Source organism: Arvicola amphibius, chromosome 2, assembly GCF_903992535.2.
Source record: "Arvicola amphibius chromosome 2, mArvAmp1.2, whole genome shotgun sequence".
Classification (NCBI taxonomy): domain Eukaryota; kingdom Metazoa; phylum Chordata; class Mammalia; order Rodentia; family Cricetidae; genus Arvicola; species Arvicola amphibius.
The window spans coordinates 84,737,684-84,760,033 of NC_052048.2; the positions used below are offsets into that span (position 1 = coordinate 84,737,684).

At 35.9% G+C, this 22,350-nt stretch overlaps 1 protein-coding gene across 1 annotated transcript in view; it reads right to left on the reverse strand.

Moving 5' to 3' along the window:
• Positions 1–605: 605 nt before the first annotated feature.
• The window catches only part of Ccser1 (coiled-coil serine rich protein 1), a 626,740-nt gene continuing 604,995 nt past the window's right edge, over positions 606–22,350 (reverse strand). The window contains exons 9-10 of the mRNA XM_038318799.1: positions 9,976–10,053; positions 606–1,631 (exon numbers count right to left, since the gene is read on the reverse strand). Of these exons, the coding sequence (XP_038174727.1) occupies positions 1,572–1,631; positions 9,976–10,053 (138 nt within the window). The 3' untranslated portion in view covers positions 606–1,571. The remainder of the gene's footprint in view (positions 1,632–9,975; positions 10,054–22,350) is intronic.

Sequence of the window (22,350 nt, forward strand, 5' to 3'; positions counted from 1 at the left end):
CCCACACTGAAACAGTTTACCTAAGCTAATGGGAGCTCACCGACTGCAACTGGACAGTTAAGGAACCAGCATAGGACCAAACTAGACCCTCTGAATGTCAGTGGCAGATGTATGGCTGGGGCAGACTGCAAGGCCACTGGCAGTGGCATAAGAATTTTCCTTACTGCTTGCACTGGCTTTTTGGGAACCTATTCTCTTTGGATGATTACCTTGCTCAGCCTAAATATAGTAGGGAGAGCCTTGTGCCTTCCTCAAAGCAATGTGCCTTACCTTCTCGGAGTAGTGGATCTAGGGTGGGTTGGGTGGGAACGTGGACAGAATGGGAGGAGGGGAAGGAGTGGGAACTGGGATTGGTATGTAAAATGGAAAAAGATAGTCTGTTTTCTTTTGAAAATAATAAAATAAAACAAATAAGAAAGAAAAGTATGAAAGAATAAAAGCATAGAAGAGAAGGAACTAGACTATTTGGGAAGAAACAGAGTGTTTTTGTATGCTGGATCCTTGAAGAATATCTAAAGGAATAAAGTCAATAAGGGCACATACAATGTTTTGTGTGAATAAATATATTTATAGTTTATTTAACATCATAATTTACACCCAGCATTTGGTCATTTATATTTTATGTTATATAAAGTTCCAAATAATTTAATAAATTTTATAGCATAGTTCTATACATTACTACTGATCATTATAATTATGTAATTATGTCTTTACAAAGGGTGGGGATCACCAAGATCTGCTCTTTTCTCCTGAGTCCTGTGGCCCTTATCACCAACATCCTGCCCACAATACTGAACATCCTTGCAATAAATTATACCACTCATGAGAGTCTTCTTGCTACTATGCTGTTTGATATTGTGGGCTATCATAGAAAGGTAATAAAAAAGGACGCACAGAATTTGAGTTCAAGGTAAGGCTTCTTCTTATACCACATACATTCAATAAATTTCTAGCACTGTGAGATCAACAGATAAGTCTGTTTTTCTGCTTTTAAGGGATATAATTTTCCTCTGTCTGTATTACATTCTGTGGTTAGATAAAGGCCACATGGATTTGTTTCATTTAAAAACATCCTGGTTTCACCATGTGATGATAAGAGGTCACAAATAACCCAATTCATCGTTGGGAACTGTCCTGATAAGATGAGGTAACTATGACTTCATTTCCAGTCTATCTAATGCACACAGAATGTGACATTAAAAAAAACACAAAGTGTATAACCAAAGAAACAAAAGATATGGATAAGAAGGATGATCAAACAATATTGACTGCCAAGTGGAATATTACATTTTAGTATATTTGCATATACAGGTCATCTTTAAATAAATGTATGTTTTTATAAAAATACACATAGTAAATAAAAGCAAATATATGCCCATTGAGTCTTCATCAATATTCTGTGGAAACTGTTTATAAATGCAAAATTATACAGTCTTTAGAATGAAGCAATCTCTGTATTACATATTTTGCAAGATAGTTAACAGAAGGAATCATAGAAAAAATTATTTTACTCAATATTTAACATGTCAAAGATCAATGAAGAATTATTCCTGGTCAAATGATTATTTAATTTAGCTTGAAATATGTACTTGTTTAAATAAACCTCCAGTGCATGTAGGATTCCACAGGGCCTTAAAAAGAAGAAAATAAAAAGAAATGAATGGCAAATAACAAAATGAAATGAAAATTTAAATGAAGATATTAAATGTTTAAACATAAGTAAAAGTAAAGATTGACAAGAAGCTCATCTCTTGATGATTTTATGAAAAAGTTTGTTATTAACATTTACAAAGAATGTTTATTTTAGTAATGTAAAATGAAAGAATGAAAAGTTGACATAAATTTTTCCTTTTTAAAAACAAGTAGAAAATACCATTTTCTTCAACTCTTTGTATAGTCTTCCACTGAAAAACAGCCAGAAAATTAGATAATAGGTAAATAGCATGAGGTTCTCTTGAAGACTGTATATACCACAGCTATTTGAGACCTACACACAAAGCTTCAGATGATTTCCACAGTCTGCAACTACTATTACTCTAACTTTCAGTCTGTCATTTCTTCTGAAACCTCACATGATAGGAAATTAAAGGATTTCAGGCTATTTTACACATATTAAAACAAGGATATCCATTAAGTAAATATCTATGAAAGAAGTGTCATATAACTTATTCCCAAGGACAGTAAAATTGTTGTTAAGAGATCTAGAGAACTACAGAATCAATACTATAGGAGTGTGCTATGTAACAATATAAAGGATGTATGTGTGTGTGCATGTGTTTGCTACATGACAGTATATAAGATATAGCAACATATCAGAATGGCAACTATGAAGTATCTCAAACAGTACTGGCAGATTCTGAAGAAATCCCACATGAAGAGAAACCTTCTCAATTGAGTCCACATCAAGAAATCCTTTAAGAAAGGTTCTCAATAACTGAGGCACAGGACAGCATGTCCTGATAGAGCAGAGCCAGTGGAAGAGTTCTTTATGGGAACAGTTGGTACTGTAATAAAATCACATAATCAGGGAGTGGAAAATTTGAGCAGTCATTAAGTTTGAGAAGTTCTGATTTCACACTGCAGAGTTTACTGAGATATGCAGTGTGTGTGTGTGTGTGTGTGTGTGTGTGTGTGTGTGGGTGGGTGGTGTGTGTGTGTGTGTGTGTGTGCATGCACACAGTGTGTTTTTGTGTGTGTGCAGTGTGCCCATATTATATATGAATGTAACTTTCAAGAGAAACTTGTCTATTGTCTCACAGAATATTGCTCATTACTTGGATATGTAGGCTGATAAGTGCCTACTGTAAATGAAGAAGACTTGGATGCTTTCAAATTAGTCCTCTGAGGCTATAGCTTCAGTAGACAGAAAAGTACTACTGAGTGAAGTATAGAGTAGTTAATTCTCTTTGTCCTTAAAAGAAATCTCACTGAAGATCAAAACCAGAGAATTTTTTAAAATAAAAACACATTTAAAAATTCACTTTTCAAGGTGTATATAGTACTATTTGATGCCTGTTAAGCTTAGGAGTGTCACCTAATTTTTACCTCCCCCTTTCCTGTTTTCCGTGATAAGCGTTATTTCCATGCAGGCTCAAAGAAAGTTTCCTTGACTCATGTATGGTAATCTATAGCACTACATCGCTCACTTTCTCAAATAAGCATTCCATTATCTCCCTCTTTGTGGTAGGGTACATAAATTAGATATCATAAAATGAGGTAATACATTATAGATTCATAATTTATATAAATTTATTAATAGTCTAAAGATATCTCTATATGAAAATATTGAGATTTCATCTTTATTCTTGCCTGGATGACCACATGTTTGACAATATATTGGTCTCTATTAATGAATATTTGTGTTATTTTCCATCATTATGTATAACAAGAAACGCTGATGGGGGAATATCTTAGGAGCATGTTGTTTGGTATATATGGAAACATATGTCTTGGTAGATTTTATAGATAGCATTGATGGTGTTGGACCACACCACTTTATTATATTCTCAATAATCTGTTCAGCAGAGGGAGTGCATGTGAAAAGGCTACTCATTAACAGGATATGTTTTAAAGATATATAAAAAATGACTAAAATCTTCATATGATTAAATGATGAGTTAATAAAATTATTAAGAAAATAATATTTTACTATTGTTGCAAACAGTAATTGTTATATTTAAAATATCAAAGTTTAAGAGTATATGATATGTATGTTAAATAGATGTGATTAGTTTGTTTAGTGGAAAAAACAAGGTGGCAATTAGAGGGTTCAAAGATGCAAAATTTAGTACGCACTCTCACATCCACTGATACTTGTATACTTTGCAATTTACATGAATTCATTTAGCTTTACATTTCCTAAGTCCCAATCATGTGTAATATGCTTGACAATCCCTTTCAACTAAGAAGTAATCTTTCAGACCTGATGTGGTAGCCCAGGCCTCTTACTGAGGCAGAAGAAGGAATGTTGTGAGTTCTAGGTCATCCTAATCATATAGTAAGTCCCAGGCCAGCTTAGGCTAAAGAGACCCTGGCTAAAAAAAAAAAAAAAATGGAAAAAATTCTAAGTTGCAGTTTTGCAACCTAGATTCCAAAACCAAAAAGTTAGAAATCATGAGATTTCAAGCTTCTCATCCAGTTTCGGGTTTTACCTTAAAATTGAAGAAAATGCTAACCCTTTTATACTATTTTTCTTCCAGAAAATAATTTTATGTTGGACTATAACATCGATTTGGTGGATTAAGTCCAAATTCATAAATCCATTTATAAACATAAAATTCATAAAATAATGATAAATCTGAAATAATTCTGATATTTATAGAACTGACTCTTTAAGTATTCTGAACTGTAAATTATACTCTTTTAGAATAAATTTTCTATATACTAATTCAGTCTCATAAATTTACAATTGTAATTACCATCTTAACTCAGCATCACTAAGCGTATAATTTCCTTGCATTCTTACTTTACAGTGCATAAGGTTAATGATATATGTGGCTTGCTTTTAAGAAAGTTTCTAATGGAATAGTCTAAAAATTCCTGCTCCTGTGCCAGTTTTGTATAAATACACTTATAAAACTTTTCCCCTTCATTCTCTATGACTACACTGTAAAATCACTTTATATCTTTTTTAAACACTTTCAATCTACAAATGTCAATGTATTTGTCTCTAAAATAATCCATTTCAGTTTTCTCACTGGCAAAAAGTAAGGTAGGCATGAAAACCCTCAAATCTGAGAAGGCAAAGCAAGTGGCTGAGAAGTATCAACCTCCAAATAATGAATCAAGTATTTATAGATTATTTATATAGCATAAGATATTGCATATAACCTGGAGATGCAAGTAACCCATATATACAGTAGGATGTGCAACTTCTGGACCCGTCCTATGAGAACTTGAGTACGTGAAGATGGGTCTAATGTGACTCCTGGAACAATCACACAGAGATATAAGGGGCAAATGTGCTTATTTCAGTTCTCCCAGAGAGATAAAAGGAAAACAGAGGAGAAAGGAAGGGGGGAGGGGAGGGGAGGAGAAGAAGGGAGGAAGGAAAGGGGCGAAGAGAGAAGAGAATGAAAAGAGAAAACATGTAATTATCAGGAACTCTGATTGAGTTTAGTTTTTCTTGTATTTCTTATAACTAGAGGCTATGTAAGGGGGTTACTAAGTCATTGTTCCTTCAGGTGGATATGCAAAGGAGGCCTGAGTCTGCTGTTCCCTCAGGTGGATGGGACATATAGGCCTGAGTCTCTGCTCCCCAGATGACAAGACAAAGCCTTGGTCCTCTGTTCCTATGGAGAGGCTTTGATTCTCTACTATGAGTTTCCTGATACACTCAATCCGTTACCTGGTTTAATAGCACAGAAGTCCCTTTTGTATACTAGGTGGTCTGGTCTTTATCTTAATCTGACTATTCTTTCTTAGCTTTGTGGCAAAGATAATAAAATTCTCTCACTGACTGGAACTTTCAAAAGGTCTTGAGGGAGGATTTTATAATAGAATTTCTATCAAAGATGCTTTTCTCTCTACTTCCAAGGCACACAGCTCACCCTTCTCTGTTTCAGTGTCCCTCTGGAACTCTGCATATGCCATCCCCACTCTCAGCCTCTCACATTTCAGTAGCTCCTTCCTGTGTTACCTCTCCCTTAGAACCTTCTGATGCCTTTTTCATTTCTTCATTTGTTATCCTTAATTTAATTACACAGATTAAGCAATTGCATACCCAATAAGAGACTACCTGGGGATTTTCAGTTAAAGGTTCCAGTGAAAAGGTGATATTTGCTGAATATTGATTCAACAAATTTTCAAAGCTGTGTTATAAGACCATCCATGTTAGACAAACCAATCATCTGCACTATATAGAAAGTAACCAGTTTACTATTAGCACGTTCAATCAATGTTCTTATCAGGCATTTAATATAATATGAAAAATAATTAACCTAAAGCAAACAAAACTCTACAATTCTTTATACAGGTGATTTAATTTCTAGGTATAAACAAAAATACCAGAGTCGAGTGAATATTAACAGATGGAGCATTTGGAGAAAGACATTATTTTTTCTGGCAAGTGTTGGGACATATGCATACACATCAGAAGTTCTGACTGTGAAAGATGACAGTATTGTGGCTAGGAAGACTTAATACAGTACACTTCGTCAGGAACCAATGAGAATGCTGAGTGGACAACATTCAACTGAGATAACATAACAGCATAGCACAAAAACTCCCACCTCTAAAATATGGCTAATCAACAATTGCAGTAAAAGACAAGCATCCTCATCTCCATTTTGAATGAGACAGGATAAAGTTCTCATATATTTATGGGCTCTTTGTACAGTAACTGCCAGGATAAGCACCAAAATGAAATACAGTAAAGCCAGGAGATGTATCAATATACACAGAAAAGTGTACTGAGACATTCTCTCAGTACCGTCATATATAATGTATAGTTTACTCTTCTTCTAGCCTGAGCAGAAACTTCTTATAGAAAGCATATTTCCTTGAGAAACTTAGTTAAAATAGCTAAAAAACACAAAGTAATGAAACCTTGATATAATAATTTACATATGTACTGGACTAGGTTGAAAATATATGTGAATCAAACTTCAACCTACTTTTAATAGTCAAATTAAAGCCATTAGTAATACATATACCCACATAACAATTTAATATTTGATGAAATATCTGGCAAGTTTACATTTTAAAAAGTGATAAAAATCTTTAAAATTCAATTATATTAAAGATATTCTGTAAAAATTCAAAACATACACAAAATAGTAGATCTCATTATTCAAAATTCTAATCCTAAAAGACAGATTTTGTGATTATTCTGAGTAAAGTCAAGGTATTATTTGAATGCAAATCTATACTGGAAGTCAATCATATTAATGGAAATAATAACTTTTTGTAAAACAGAGTAAGAAAGTAAACTTTTTCACTAAAATATTAAATTAATTAAATCCTAAATTTTCTCACTGCTAATAATTAATACCTTCCCTGTTGAACTTAGCTATTCACTCTCCAAAGGTTTAATCTAATTATTATTTGCAGTATCTCTCAAAATGTAAATATTGACAGATAGTATATTGCTCTATGGAGGCCTTTATCTACAGGTGATATAATCAGAAAGATCTCAATCGTTTGTTAAGGTCTTATAGGAAATTGTGATGTTTCATGATTCTACCCAACTATCTTCTATGTGGTTTCACAAGTGTAGGTGACACTTAAATTATTTGGGATCAAACGTCCTTATAAAATTGCTTCATGACAAAGTTTGTTTTAAAAAAAAACCTTTAAATTTCTCTGCAGTAAACTTCTATTAGCATATTTCATACTGGGTTGATATGGATTCCATTCTTATGCAGCAAATGTACCAAAAACCATGTCCTTAATGCTAATGGTGAATTGGTATTTTGCAATCTGATATTCACACCTCTGACCCATGATCACAATTGGTCCATAAAGAGCAAATGTGGTTAATATTGACAGATTCAAAAATCAGGTAGGAAATCATAAAAACAAAAGATGATGTACAAGGTTTTGACAAAAATCTTTTCTTTTTCCCTGAGAAGGTCTAGCAAATTATAAATAGATGTTTTATACACATATGTAGGTGTGAATGTGTTTATCCTAGCTTAAAACAATAATATGACACTATGAAGAAAATATAGAGATGGTAATTCATATGCATATGTAAGTTAAATTATTTATAATTAAGTATTACAGTTTACAGATGACAGTTCCTGTTCCTGGGGAAGTGTGTACGAGTCACATGTGTCCTTGTTTTTATGCAATTCATAATTCTAAATGCCTTACCTTTAATTGATTTACAATATTCCTTTTCTCAGGTCTTCATATAGAAAGCACTCTCCAGTTCATGTGGCTAAATTAGTTACTTTGCTAAGTTATGTGCATTTATTCATCATTTACTGATTGCGCGGACTGTGTTATATACAAATGCCATGAAAGGCTAAGCCTATCAGCAAGAACTGAGTACTGTCCCGTGTTAACAGCTCTCCAGACTATAATATGTGCTTGGGGTGGGAGGAGCTGTTTAGGGGGGAACTCTTTGGAAGTCACTACCAAGGAAGTGTTCTTTCTTGGCCTCAGGTCATGGGCAACTTTGCCTTCATCACATGAAGACAAACTAAGAACAATGAAGACTTCAAGAGAAATATCATGTTCCTCAGTCCTTTTTAAAATTTGTGTTTGCATATTTATAAAAACAAGTACTATAGTGTATTCTGTGAGAAAGAATATAATGATCCCCAGAGAAGCACATTCACCCTGCAGACACCAGTTCTCACCAGCAACCACAATGGGGTATAAAATATGACAGTGGTACATAGAACTCTTGCATTATTTGTCTATGTTGAGTCACTACTGAGCCACTTAAAATGGAGATACTCAAATATTAATTCCCAAACCACATCCAAATGTGTATGGGTCTTTCTTGTCTTTGTATTAAGAGTGTATTATTTTCCCTAACAATCCAGGTGCCCTACAGATCTCATGATAAATATGGTTTCACTGTCCCGGAATTTACGTAACTCACTTAAGAACTGAGTGCTTTGAAGTAGCTGGATTCTAAGCTAACCTGTAGTGTACATGTACTATGATGTATATTGCAATATGATTTGATGGAGATTGTGCTTTTATATTTCTTTTTGAAACATCTCTGACATTCAGACTTAGAAATACACAGATAATTATCTAAAATGTAAGAGCTGATACACAATTATGTATTTACAAGTGTCATATTGGGGGGGAAAAGTCAAAAGAGATAAACAATGGATTACTTGTAAACTATCCTAAAATTATAAAACAAGTTTCTCTCAAAAATAAAGATTAACAGCATGAAGATAACATCTAAAACTAGACTAAAAACATTGTTGTAAAGATATTAGTGCCTGTAAATTATTTACACATCTAGAAGAAAACATTAAAATATATATTATAGAAAAATTCCTCAGAAAAACATAGCTTTTAGTAGCTTAAACTAAAATTAAACTTTGAAAACAATTTGTTAGAAATCAAAACTGGCTTATTTTGTGACAGAGACATGTATACAATATAAATATAATTAATAATATAATGCTGCAGTTTGCATGGCAACACAAGAGTGACTTCTACATTTATGCTATCTGATAACATGAGATATAAATATAAATAAATGCTGTCATTATAGTGAAATGTTCACAAAACTCAAAGCTTTTATATCCAGTTTTGTCAAGAAAGCTTACTCATCAACATTTCTCAGTGTAAGAACAGGTTTCTCCCAATAGTTCTTCCCTTTACTTTTTAGCAGAGAGGAGTAAAAGCAATTCAACAAAACACAAATTTTAGAGCTATGCTTAAGAAAAACTGTTATTTACATCAGCTTTACAAAATCATATAGGATTTCTGGAGGGACATCAGGTTTAAAACATCTCACAATCCTATCAGCAAGTATTCTACATTAAGAAAAAAACCACTAACTTTTAATTAAATTACTTGAATTGCCTACACTGAAGCCCAAGAGCTAAAACATTATGGTAAAATTGTTTACAAAGTTGGAGGAATTTTACATGCCTGAATGTAAAAATGTTTGGCCTTAGGTTATTGCAAACCTAATAACTTTATTAAATTGTGAATAAATAAATTAGAATTTTCTTAAAAACAAATTATCCTATTACTATTATTATAGTTATATTATATTATAAATTATAGTATTCTTATGCACATTTTCATGTATCTTAAAATTCACCAAGTTAGAATGTTGCTGTAAAAAAGTTAACAGGACTTTCGTATGCCACTTGCTGTCTGAAATTATCTTTTTCAGGTAAACAAGGTGTTTGGGAATGTTTAGAACAAGTGATGAACAAAGAACAGCCCAATTCTATGCAGTCAACCCAGGACACCACAGCAGAGGTAAATAAGCTGTGAAAGTCTGAAAACCAATAAAAAAGATAAAAATGGTCTTATATAGTTACTTACATCACAGCCTAGAAGTTCAGTCTGCGTGGATTTATCTACTCGTGAAGCAAAAGCCTTCTGTAAATGTTGCACTTTTTCCTGCAAAGTTGAAAAAGAAAATTACAATAATGGTAAGCCATGTGCTTCTATGCTAATATTTCCTGCTTACTAAAATTTGATTAATCTCTAATTCATGAATCTCTTTTTATGTGTGTGTGTGCCCTCAATTATCATAATGTTTTTGAACGAGTGCAAATATTTACAGCTTAGTTTTCGGTCACAGCCATCCCAAGGGGCCATCTTTTCATCTAGTCTAAGAGTAACTGTGGTGCTTTGGATAAGAGATAGCCCCCATATTGTAGGCATTTGAACACTAGTGCTAAGGTGTGTGTTGTAATTCTGCAGCACTGACACACATTTGTAGGTTGGGTAGAGAAGGCACTGCCACCTCAGATAAGAAGAGAAGGATTAATTATATGGGGACCAACTTAAAGTAGAAATGGGTGTGACATGGGGCTTTTGAGGGTGGAAATAACTCATAAACACCTGAAGTCAGAAATTGCTACAATGATGGGCCTAAATAGCTAGAAATTCAAAAATTGTTTAAAGATAGTCAGGAAAGAAACAGTGAAGAATGAAGCCAGTGGAGTCAGGTCAGGAAAGAAAGTACAGATGTGCCAAGGGATAAGACCAGAGTGGCAAGGCCAAACCAGACAGGACAAAAACCTGCAAAAATGATTCCAAGGTAGTTTCTTTCTCAAAATACTATTCTGCAATTGAAAGTTCAGAAACCCATTTGAGATAAATCACAACACACTGATTTCAAGTTGTCAGTGACCTTATATTATGCATAAGATGAAATCAGAACAAAGTAACACAGAGGAGAGGGGCATCTGGCAATAAGTTCTTAGGCACCTGTGGGTTTTTTTTTGTCTCTCTAATCCCCTAAGCAAACACAATTTCCCTAGCCCCTCTGGGAGATAGTGGAAGGTTAAATTGATTCAATTTCTCAGAGGCAACTCTTACAAATAAAATAATTGTAAACGTGATTATGTAACTGACTTTAGCATTTCCTTTCCATGAAATTAACAACTTGATATTTCTTAATTAAAACACACAGGTTGGTTTGTTCTTATTTAAAATTAAGAAAAATAAAATGTGTGCATAATTTACAGACACATGTTACATGTTTGCAGAAAGTCAAGAAGAGATAAAGATGTCTCCTGATTTATATTTGCTAATGCTTGAGGTACTAAAGTATGTTGATTTGAGGTAATGTGTACTATTGCTATTGTGTACAAATTTTTTCCTAGCCAAACCTCTTAGCAATTAAATTGTAGATTAGAATATGACACTGTTGTATAGTAAAAGATAACCTTTTATCATAAAAATAACTGCATATAAGAAAAAATACAGTTTCTGAACTAATGGAGAGCATTTAACTGCATTTACATTTTCTTTCCTACTGTGATCTTTACCACTATAATTATCAGTACTTATAGCAGATGCAAATGTGATACAGGCTAGATGTCAGGCACTGAAGCAAGGAATATGCACAATTTATGTATGTAATGGTTATTTAAAATATTATTGTTACTTAAGTACATAAAATAGACACTGAGTTAAAGATAACACAAGACAATAAGTAGAACAGAAAATTCAAAACTTCCTCTGTCTTCAACCCTGGTGTTCTTATGTATAAATATATCCCAACTCTGAAAAACTATGAAGAAAAGTTTTTGTCTCTATGTCATATATTTGAGAAAACAAACCAAATAAATAGTTTCTGTAGTCATTGTACAACAGTAACTGCAAGGTGGTAACAAACTTTCTTGAGGTCCACCTGTAAAGGTTACAAGTTCACAGAATACCTACTGACAAATATATGATAAGCAATGTATTTTACAGCAGGAGTGAAGGATAAGGTTATTAAATTACAACACAAATTTTGAGAAAGAGCAATGTGGCAAAGTAACCATGTAAAAGCCAAATTTTGAGAAGGCATTAAATTCCTCTAATAGCCATGATAATTAATGACAGCAGAATATTCTGAGAATATTTTATTTAAGTGTCACATTCAAGCACAGACATATTGGGGGTGGAGCATGTGTATGTGAGTGATAAAACAGACATTAATAGACTGAACATCTACAGTATATTCAATCCATAAAAAAATTCTAATTTCACATGTTGGCATCATCCCCACACTCCCTGTTTTAGGTTAGATATCCAGCATTCACACGATAGTTCACTATCACCCATAACTCCAATGCCAGGATATCCAACCATCTCTTCTGACTTCTGCAGGCACCAGAAATGTACTGAGTACACAGACATACATACAGGCAAAACATTTAAATATACAAAGTAGATAAATAAAAAAACTTAAAACACAGTTGTATGTAATGTTTTGATATACAAATAGCAAACACACTTGGAAAGAGATCTTGAAAGACTTTTGTACTCAAATCAAGCAAAGAAACAGAAAAACGCAAGGAATAAAACTAAGGTAGTGACTATGGAAACCATAGGATGAAAACTGTAAGACCCTTAAGACAGAGACTGGTAAGACACTAGAAGATGGAAAGATTTCCCATGCTTATGGATTAGTAGAACTCATATAGTAAATAATGAACATCCCACAAAAAGCACAATTTAAAGATTCAATGCAAACCCAAGTCAGTCAAAATCCACCAACATTTCACATAAGTACTAAAAATAAGTCCTCAAGTTCATACAAAATCACACACACACACACACACACACACACACACACACACACACACACATTCCATGGAGATAACTAAAGGATTCCTAAGTAAAAATAATAATAAGTATTATATCAAATTTCAAGCTAAGTTTGAAAGCTATAATAATAAAAATAGCATGGTACTGGCACAAAGACAGATAAGCAGATCAGTGCAAGAAAATAGGAGACCCAAACATGAGTAATCACAATTACAGCTGTATGACATATATTTAGCAAAGATGGCAAAAAACCTACAGTGGAGAAAAAGAGGACATATTCAAAGAACAGTGCCAGAAAAACTGAATGCCCACAACAACTTATAAGCAATACATTAATTAAAGTGGAAAAGATCATGAATTTGAGAGGGATTGCGCGGGTAAGCAAGAGTCACTGGAAAGGAGGTGCAGAAGTAATGAAAATACAATTCTCATGTATGACATTTTCAAAAGTAAATTTAAAAAGCAGTAAATTTAGTGGAAAAAGTCTAATTTACTTTGTTTTATTTTTATTTTATTACTTAAAAAATGCCAATCCAAATTCCCACTCACTCCTCTCCTCCCACTCTCTCCACAGACCCTCCCATCCCACTCCCTCCAATCCTAAGAGAGGGCAATACACCCCACCATGTGGAAAGTCCAAGGCCCTCTCTACTACATCTAGGTTGAGCAAGGTATACATCCAAAGAGAATAGAATCCCAAGTAGCCAGTACTTGCAGTAGAGACAAATCCCAGTGTCACTATCAGTGGACACTCAGTCTGCTCCAACTGTCAACCACCTTCAGAGGGACTCGTTTTTCCCATGCTCATTCATTCCCAGTCCAGTTGAAGGTGGTGGGCTACAATTAGCTCAGGCAAACTGTCTTAGTGGATAACCCCCTCATGGTCTGAAATTCCTTGCTCATACTCTCACTCCTTCCACTCTTCAACTGAATCTTGGGAGCTCAGTGCAGTGCTCTGATGTGGGTCATTGCTTCTGTTCCCATCTATTGTTGGACGAAGGTTCTATGGTGATATTTAAGATAATCATCAGGGTAAGGCCAGTTTAGACATCCTATCCTCTATTGCTTAGGGTCTTAGCTGTGTTTATTCTTGTAGATTCCTGGGCATTTTTCTAGAGCCAAGTTTCTTGCTAACACCATAATGGCTCCATCAATCAAGATATCTCTTTCCCTGATATCTAAGGAGGTTGAGCATGACCTTAAGTGTCTTTTGGTCATTTGGATTTCTTCTGTTGAGAATTCTCTGTTCAGTTCAGTGCCCCACTTTCTAATTGGGTTAATTAGCATTTTAAAGTCTAGTCTCTTGAGTTCCTTATATATTTTAGAGATCAGACCTTTGTCAGTTGCAGGGTTGGTGAAGATCTTTTCCCAGTCAGTAGGCTGCCTTTTTGTCTTAGTGACAGTGTCCTTTGCTTTACAGAAGCTGCTCAGCTTCAGGAGGTCCCATTTATTCAATGTTGCCCTTAATGTCTGTGCTGCTGGGGTTATACGTAAGAAACGGTCTCTTGTGCACATATGTCGTAGAGTACTTCCCACTTTCTCCTCTATCAGGCTCAGTGTGTTCCGATTAATATTGAGGCCTTTAATCCATTTGGACTTGAGTTTTGTGCATGGTGATAGATATGGATCTACTTTCATTGTTCTACAGGTTGACATCCAGTTATGCCAGCACCATTTGTTGAAGATGCCCTCTTTCTTCCATTGTGTACTTTTGGCTCCTTTATCAAAAATCAGGTGTTCATAGGTTTGTGGGTTAAGATCTGGGTCTTCTATTCGATTCCATTGGTCGACTTCTCTGTTTTTATGCCAATACCAAGCTGTTTTCAATACTGTAGCTCTGTAATAGAGTTTGAAGTCAGGGAAGGTAATGCCTCCAGAAGTTCCTTTATTGTATAAGATTGTTTTAGCTATCCTGGGTTTCTTGTTTTTCCATATAAAGTTCATTATTGTCCTCTCAAGGTCTGTGAAGAATTTTGTTGGGACCTTGATGGGGAGTGCATTGAATCTATAGATTGCTTTTGGTAGAATTGCCATTTTTACTATGTTAATCCTCCCAATCCACGAGCAAGGGAGATCCTTCCATTTTCTGGTATCCTCTACAATTTCTTTCTTCAGAGAATTAAAGTTCTTGTCAAATAGATCCTTCACTTCCTTGGTTAGAGTTACCCCAAGATATTTTATGCTATTTGTGGCTATCGTGAAAGGTGATACTTCTCTGATTTCCCTCTCTGCTTCCTTATCTTTTGTGTATATGAGGGCAACTGATTTATTGGAGTTGATCTTGTATCCTGCCAGGCAAGAAGTATAAGCGGGACAACCAGATAGGAAGTAGAGGTGGGGCAATGAGAACAGGAGAATCCTAGGAAGGAGGAAGCCCATTCCTCCACAGTACTTTCCAGACACTGAAGAAGCAGGATGTGACCTGCCCCACTGAAAAAGGTACTGAGCCATGTGGCTATTGTAGATAAGAATAATGTGTTAATATAAGTTATAAGCTAATAAGAAGCCTGTGCTAATGGGCTAATCAGTTTATAACTTATGGAGACCTCTGTGTGATTTTCTTTGGAGCTTATTGGCTGTTGGAACTTGGCAGGACAGAAACCCCAACAAGCAGGCCCTCATGTTACACCTGAGGAAGCTGAATATGTCCTTAAGTATCTTTTGACCATTTTAAATTCTTCTGTTAAGAATTCTGTTTCGTTTAGTACACCACTTTTTAATTGGGTTATTTAGAAATTTAATGTCTAATTTATTAAGTTCTTTATATATTTTGGAGATCAGTCCTTTGTGTGATATGGGGTTTGTGAAGCTTTTTTTTTCCCATTCAGTAGGCTGCCTTTTTGTCTTATTGACTGTATCCTTTTCTTTACAGAAGCTTCTCAGTTTCAGGAGGTCCCATTTATTTATTATTGCTTTCTTTGTCTGTGCTACTAGGGTTGTATTTTGGAAGTAGTCTCCTGTGCCCATGCATTGACGGTTACTTCCCACTTTCTCCTTTATCAGGTTCAGTGTGGTTGGGTTTATTTTGAGGTCTTTAATCTACTTGGACTTAAATTTTGTGCATGATGATAGATATGGATCTGTTTTACAGGTTGACATCCAGTTATGCCAGAACCATTTGCTGAAGATGCTTTCTTTTTTCCAATGTATAATTTTAGCCTCTTTGTCAAAAATCAGGTGTTCATAGAGGTGTGGATTAATATATAGGTCTTCAATTTGTTTTTATGCCAATACCAAGCTATATTCATTACTGTAGCTCTGTAATAGAGCTTGATGTCAGGGAAGATAATGCCTCCATCAGTTCCTTTATTGTACAGTATTGTTTTGGCTATCCTGGGGTTTTTGTTTTTCCATATGAAGTTGATTATTTTTTTTCAAGATCTGTGAAGATTATGTTGGGATTTTGATGGGGATTGCACTGAATCTATAGATTGGTCCTGGTCAGGCATTGTGCAGACATTCAGAGACCATGGATGCTAGCCCAGACTATTATACCCAGCAAAATTTCCATTACCATAGATGTAAAAACAAGATATTTCATGACAGAACCAGATTTAGTCAATACTTAGCCACAAAACCAGCCCTATACAAAGTACTAGAAGGAAAATTCCAACCCGAGGAGGTTAGCTACAAATAAAAACACAGACAATAGATGATCTCAGAGCAGCAAATCAAATCCTTCCCAAAGAAGGAAAAAATGCACACAACAATACCACCAACAACAAAAACTAAAATAACAGAAACTAGTAACCACTGGTCATTAATATCAATGGTCTCAATTCATCTATAAAAAGATACAGGCTAAGAGAATGGATATGAATACAGAATCCAGCATTCTGCAATTTAAAAGAAACACACCTCAACCTCAAAGACAGACACTACCTCAGAGTAAAGGGTTGGGAAAAGGTTGTCCAATCAAATGGACCTAAGAAACAAGCAGGTATGGCTATCCTACTATCTAACAAAATTTATTTCAAACTAAAATCAATCAGAAGAGATAGAGAAGAACACTTTATACTCATACAGGAACAATTCATCAAGATGAAGTCTCAATCCTGAATATCTATGCCCCTAATACAAGAACATCCACATATTTAAAAGAAACATTACTAAAACTTAAATGGCACATCAAACCTCCTCACACACTAATAGATTTCAACACTCCTCTATCAACAATGAACAGGTTAAACAGACAGAAACTTAACAGAGAAACAAGAGAACTAACAGATGTAATGAATCAAATGGACTTAACAGACATCTATGAACATTCCACCCAAACAAGTAAGGATATACCTTCTTCTCACCACTTCATGGAACCTTCTCTAAAATTGATCACATACTTGGTAACAAAGTAAACATCCACAGATACAAAAAAATTGGAGTAATCCACTGTGTCTTATCTGATGACCATGGAGTAAACTTAGAATTGAACAACATACTACTCCCAGGAAGCCTACAAACTCATGGAAACTGAACAGTCTACTACTGAACTGCTCTTACGTCAAGGAAGAAATAAAGAAAGAAATTAAAACTTTCTTTGAATCCAATAAAAATGAAGGCACAACATATCCAAACCTATGGGACACTGTGTTTTATTTTTTTATATTTAAATTTCTTTAACTGTTTATGTCTAATCAATGCCCAATGGAGAAAAACGACACCACAGAAGTATATTTTTCCATTGTGTATGTGCTAATTACGTCCCATGTCACTGAAGCAGCATTGCGAAAGGCAACTATCATCATAGAATGAGATACTAGGAAGAGCTATGGGAAAGACAGCAAAACTTTTCTTTAATGAAACTTTATTTTTTTCTTTTTATTATTAATATTATTATTACAAATTTTCACCTCCTCCTCCCATTTCCCTCCCCCTCCCCCATCTCCCCTTCCCCTCCTTCTCCAGTCCAAACAGCAGTCAGGGTTCCCTGCCCTGTGGGAAGTCCAAGGTCCTCCCCTCTCCATCCAGGTCTAGGAAGGTGAGCATCCAAACAGACTAGGTTCCCACAAAGCCAGTACATGGAGTAGAATCAAAACCCAGTGTCATTGTCCTTGGCTTCTCAGTCAGCCCTCCATGTAAGCCATGTTAAGAGAGTCTGGTTTGATCACATGCTCCATCAGACACAGTCCAGTTGGCCTTGGTGAGTTCCCATTAGATAGGTCCCACTGTCACAGTGGGTGGGCGCACCCCTCGCAGCCCTGACTTCCTTTCTCATGTTCACTCTCCTTCTGCTCCGCATTTGGACTTTGGGAGCTCAATCAAGTGCTCCAATGTGGGTCTCTGTCTCTATCTCCATCCATTGCCAGATAAAGGTTATATGGTGGTATACAAGATATTCATCAGAGTGTCTATAGCATAGGGCCAGTTCAGGCGCCCTCTCCTCAGCTGCTCAAGGTATAAGCTGGGGACATCTCCTTAGACACCTGGGAACCCTTCTAGAGTCCGGTATCTTGCCAACCCTCAAATGGCTCCCTTAATTAAGATATATACTTCCCTGATCCCAAATCCACTCCTCCTCCATCCCAACTGTTCCATTAATGAAACCTTAAAAAAATAAAACCAGACCTAACTCCCCATGTACAAAATACAACTCAAAAATTATCAAGCACTTGGTGCTGGAGAGCTGGCTTAGCAGGTGAGGGTACTGGTTGTTCTTTCGGAGAACTAAGCTTTAATTCCCCGTGGTTCACAACCATCTGTAACTCTAACTCCAGAGGATTCTGGCCTTTGCAGGCACCAGACACACAGATACATGCAGTCAAAACACTCATATACATAAAATAAAACATAATAAAACAAGATTTAAGCTTCTAAGAACTTAAATGTCAGACCTGAAACTATCAAGTGAAGAGAGGAAAACATAAGATGCTTCGAGATAGTGGAATGGAACATGATGATTTGAAGAAGACCCTTGGAGGATAAAAAGTTATCTCAGACAAAGAGGATTGCATCAAACTATGAAGTTTTAGTACAACAACAATGGTGGGATGCTATGGGAGATACAGACAATAGTCGCTGCACACTACTGCATAACTGGAAGCTAAAGAACAAGAAGCCATTGTTGCCATCCCTCATTTACAGAAGAGAGCTTGGCAAAGAATAGGTTTAAATTAGGAAAACTTATTTCTAAAACATTTAAAGAACACAAAGTCTGCTCTGAAATAGTATGGGTCTAACAGCATGAATCTATAGCTTATAATGATGGAAATGAAATACTGTTAATTAACAGGAAGGGAGCATAAAGGCTAACTTTTAACATGGAAATGTAATGTAATTCATTATAACAAAATTCACACAGTGTGGTAGGTTGAGTTTATTCTATGAAATAAGTGGGTCAATGGAATTTGAACATCATCATGTATTGGATTTTGATGCCAATAATAAGAATTATTTACATAAAACAAAGGCAAAACCAAGAGAGAAAATCACCAGATTTCCTGACAATGCCAAAGCCAGGGATGAGCACAGGGAGGCAAAGTCAAAAACTGCACAGCTTACATTAATTATTCTTAACCCCCCTTTAGTGAGCATTTATCACTGCAAACGTTTGCAGAAATAGAAGGAGTATAGCTGCCAAGTAAACAAACATCCTTATGCATTCTAGTAGCTGCCAAAGACAGAGAACAACGTTTTAGTGACATCCAGTCATAAAAGAGCAACTTCCTTGATGCTCAAAGCTAGTCATGCTGTGTTTCAGGACACATTAGCAGAACTATAGGGCTGACCTACACTGACCCTGATGACCTAGTGAAACTGAACATCTTGGATACACAGAGCCTAATGAATAATATCAGGGAAAACAGGACCTGGCAGACAAGCATCAGAGAAGAGAGGACTGCTGTCAACAACTGTGCCTCAGGCTACATCAATGGAGGTTAGGAGCTCCTGAATGCAATGCCTCTGAAGTTTGACTGCCCGCTAGGTATATAATAGTCACGATGACCTTCAACTGTGAGCAATGGTCCCTTCATGTCTTCTATTTTCTTTTTCCTCAAGGCTGCTTAAATTACTTTGCTACTAACTCACTGGGGGAAAAAAAGATTTGAAGCCTTTTCTCCTTTTTTTTTCTTTTCTTTTTTATCTTTGATTTTGTTTACTTTTGCTTTTTTTTTTTTCTACAGAGAGTAGTGCCACAGCTGTGGCTTCTGTGAGTGTAGAACAAATAGCCCCACTCAGTAGCTTTACCTTGTTTTTCTGTTTGAAATGTAAAACTGTTAGTGAAGAAAAGTAAAGAGAATAAGAGGAGCTGTTTCATAATCATCAGCAGTGAACACTGGAATTTAGATTAGTCTTAGCATTAGTTATATTGCCCTTTGAGTTAGGGAGGTACCTTCTTTCTTCACATGCTTATGCCTATGTGGACAGGATTCTGTGAGGTCAAAGAAGGTGACACAAAAGCCAAGCCTTTCCTTCTTGACTATACCCTGGGACCATTGACATCTGTCTGGATCAGTCTTGAGGAGTCAGCTAAAAAGAAGGAGTGGGTGGCTGAGTACTGGAAGATACAGAGTTCGTGGACTGATTAGGTAACTCACACACATACTCAGGCTCTGAAGGAAGATCCCAGCGTATACTAGGTTGGGCTGAGCCCAAGCTTGGGATTCTCCATATAGTTAACTTCCTAGACAGAATGCTATCATGTAATAAGCAAATAAATTCATATTTAAAATCTGCAATTTGAACATGGTTTTTCAAGTAATGAGCAAAGCATAGTTGGTAAATTAGAATAGAGCACCACTGATTCACCAGTTTTAAAACAACAACAGAAGCCCTGGATGTTAATATTTAGAATAGCAATAGTGGGCACTGAGTGATTAAACAGGGAAAGCAGGAGAGGAGTTGGGACTAGATATTTTAGGCCTATCCTTTTCTCCATACATACCACAATCATTAGTTAATTACTTCTTTAAAATTTGTTCCACATTCACATCTGTTTCATTTGTACTGCCAATGCAGTCATCTATTCTCTAAAGTTGAGTGATGGGTGATACATGGAGAGTTATTGTGTTCAAAACACCACTTCTTAGACCACTTCTTAGCTCTCGACTGGATTAAATTTCAATTCCTCCAAATGTCTGCCAACATGGGACCTTCATACATAACCTTATTTTCATGATACTATTGTAAGACACAACCACATTAAATGAGATTGGATTGATAAATATGCTGTTAAACTTATATGTCTGGAATCTCTAAAAGAAGAAAATCATTTTGACAGTGTCACAGAAAAGTTGGCAAGAAGGCCACATAGAGGTAGAGGTAGTGGTCACAGTGATGAGGCCTCAATTAAGAAAATGCCCAATTTTCTTTTTTATTTTCTTTTTCTTTTTTCCTTTTATCCTTTTTTTATTTTTTTGTTATTAAAAATTTCTGCCTCCTCACCACCTCTCATTTCTTTCCCCCTCCCCCACTTCCCTCCCCCTTTCTCTCCAGCCCAAAGAGCAGTCAGAGTTCCCTGCCCTGTGGGAAGTCCAAGGTCCTCCCCATCCATCCAGGTCCAGGAAGGTGCACATCTAAACAGACTAGGCTCCCTCAAAGCCAGTACATGGAGTAGTGCCATTGTCCTTGGCTTCTCAGTCAGTCTTCATTGTCCGCCACGTTCAGAGAGTCTGGTTTGATCCCATGCTTTTTCAGTCCCAGTTGAGCTGGCCAATTTTCTATATCTATCATTCCTTCTAGATCAATGAAAAAAAAAAAGTTTACAAATTGCAAGCTGCTCTAAAAGGCAGGAAGGCTTCTTTCCCAGAGAACTAAAAGATTGTGCTTCTGTACTTCTTGCCTTTAGACTTCTGGTCTGCAGAAGAGAGGCTATTTGCCAAATCTGCTCATTGGCACTTGTTACAGCAACCCCAGAGGACTGGTGCAGCCAAAGTGGTTCCTGCTTTACTCTCCATTCCGGCTTCTCTGTAAAAACATGTTAGCAATGTAAAAATATAACTGGATCCTTGTTGTAAATAATTTTCCTCCCAGTTAAACCTGTTCATCTTGTCAGGAAATTGTGTAAGACACCAGACGTTAAAAGGGAGGTAAGATAACATGTGTTCTAATGGGAGGTGAAATTTTCCAAACTGAAGGGAAGCTTGTTAAACTCAGGAAGAAAACAACTCAATGGTCTCAGGAAGTACCTAAAACCTAAGAGCAGATTCATTAGTCCATTCTCTCCCCTAGTATATGTAAGGTGTAAGGAGCATTGAAAAACACTCTCAGATAAGTTGCTGGAAGGAAACAGAGAATATCCAAAATACCTGGAAGGAGCTTAGATTGACTGAGCAATCTGAAAGGATCATTCTTCAGTCCCTGTTGAGCTGCCTGAATTTGGCTAACATTCAAGAGTTCCACATTTTCTGAGCTGTCACCCATTCTGGATTGGATTTGGTGATGCAATTGTTCTTAAGCCATTTCTACTCCTGTAAGTTACTCCTTATATTCTTTTTTTTTTTTTTTTTTTTTTTTTTTTTGGTTTTTCGAGACAGGGTTTCTCTGCAGCTTTGGACCCTGTCCTGGAACTAGCTCTTGTAGACCAGGCTGGTCTCGAACTCACAGAGATTTGCCTTCCTATGCCTCCCTAGTGCTGGGATTAAAGGCATGCACCACCACTGCCCGGCTCCTTACTTATATTCTTATTAATAATCCCAATAAAACTCACTT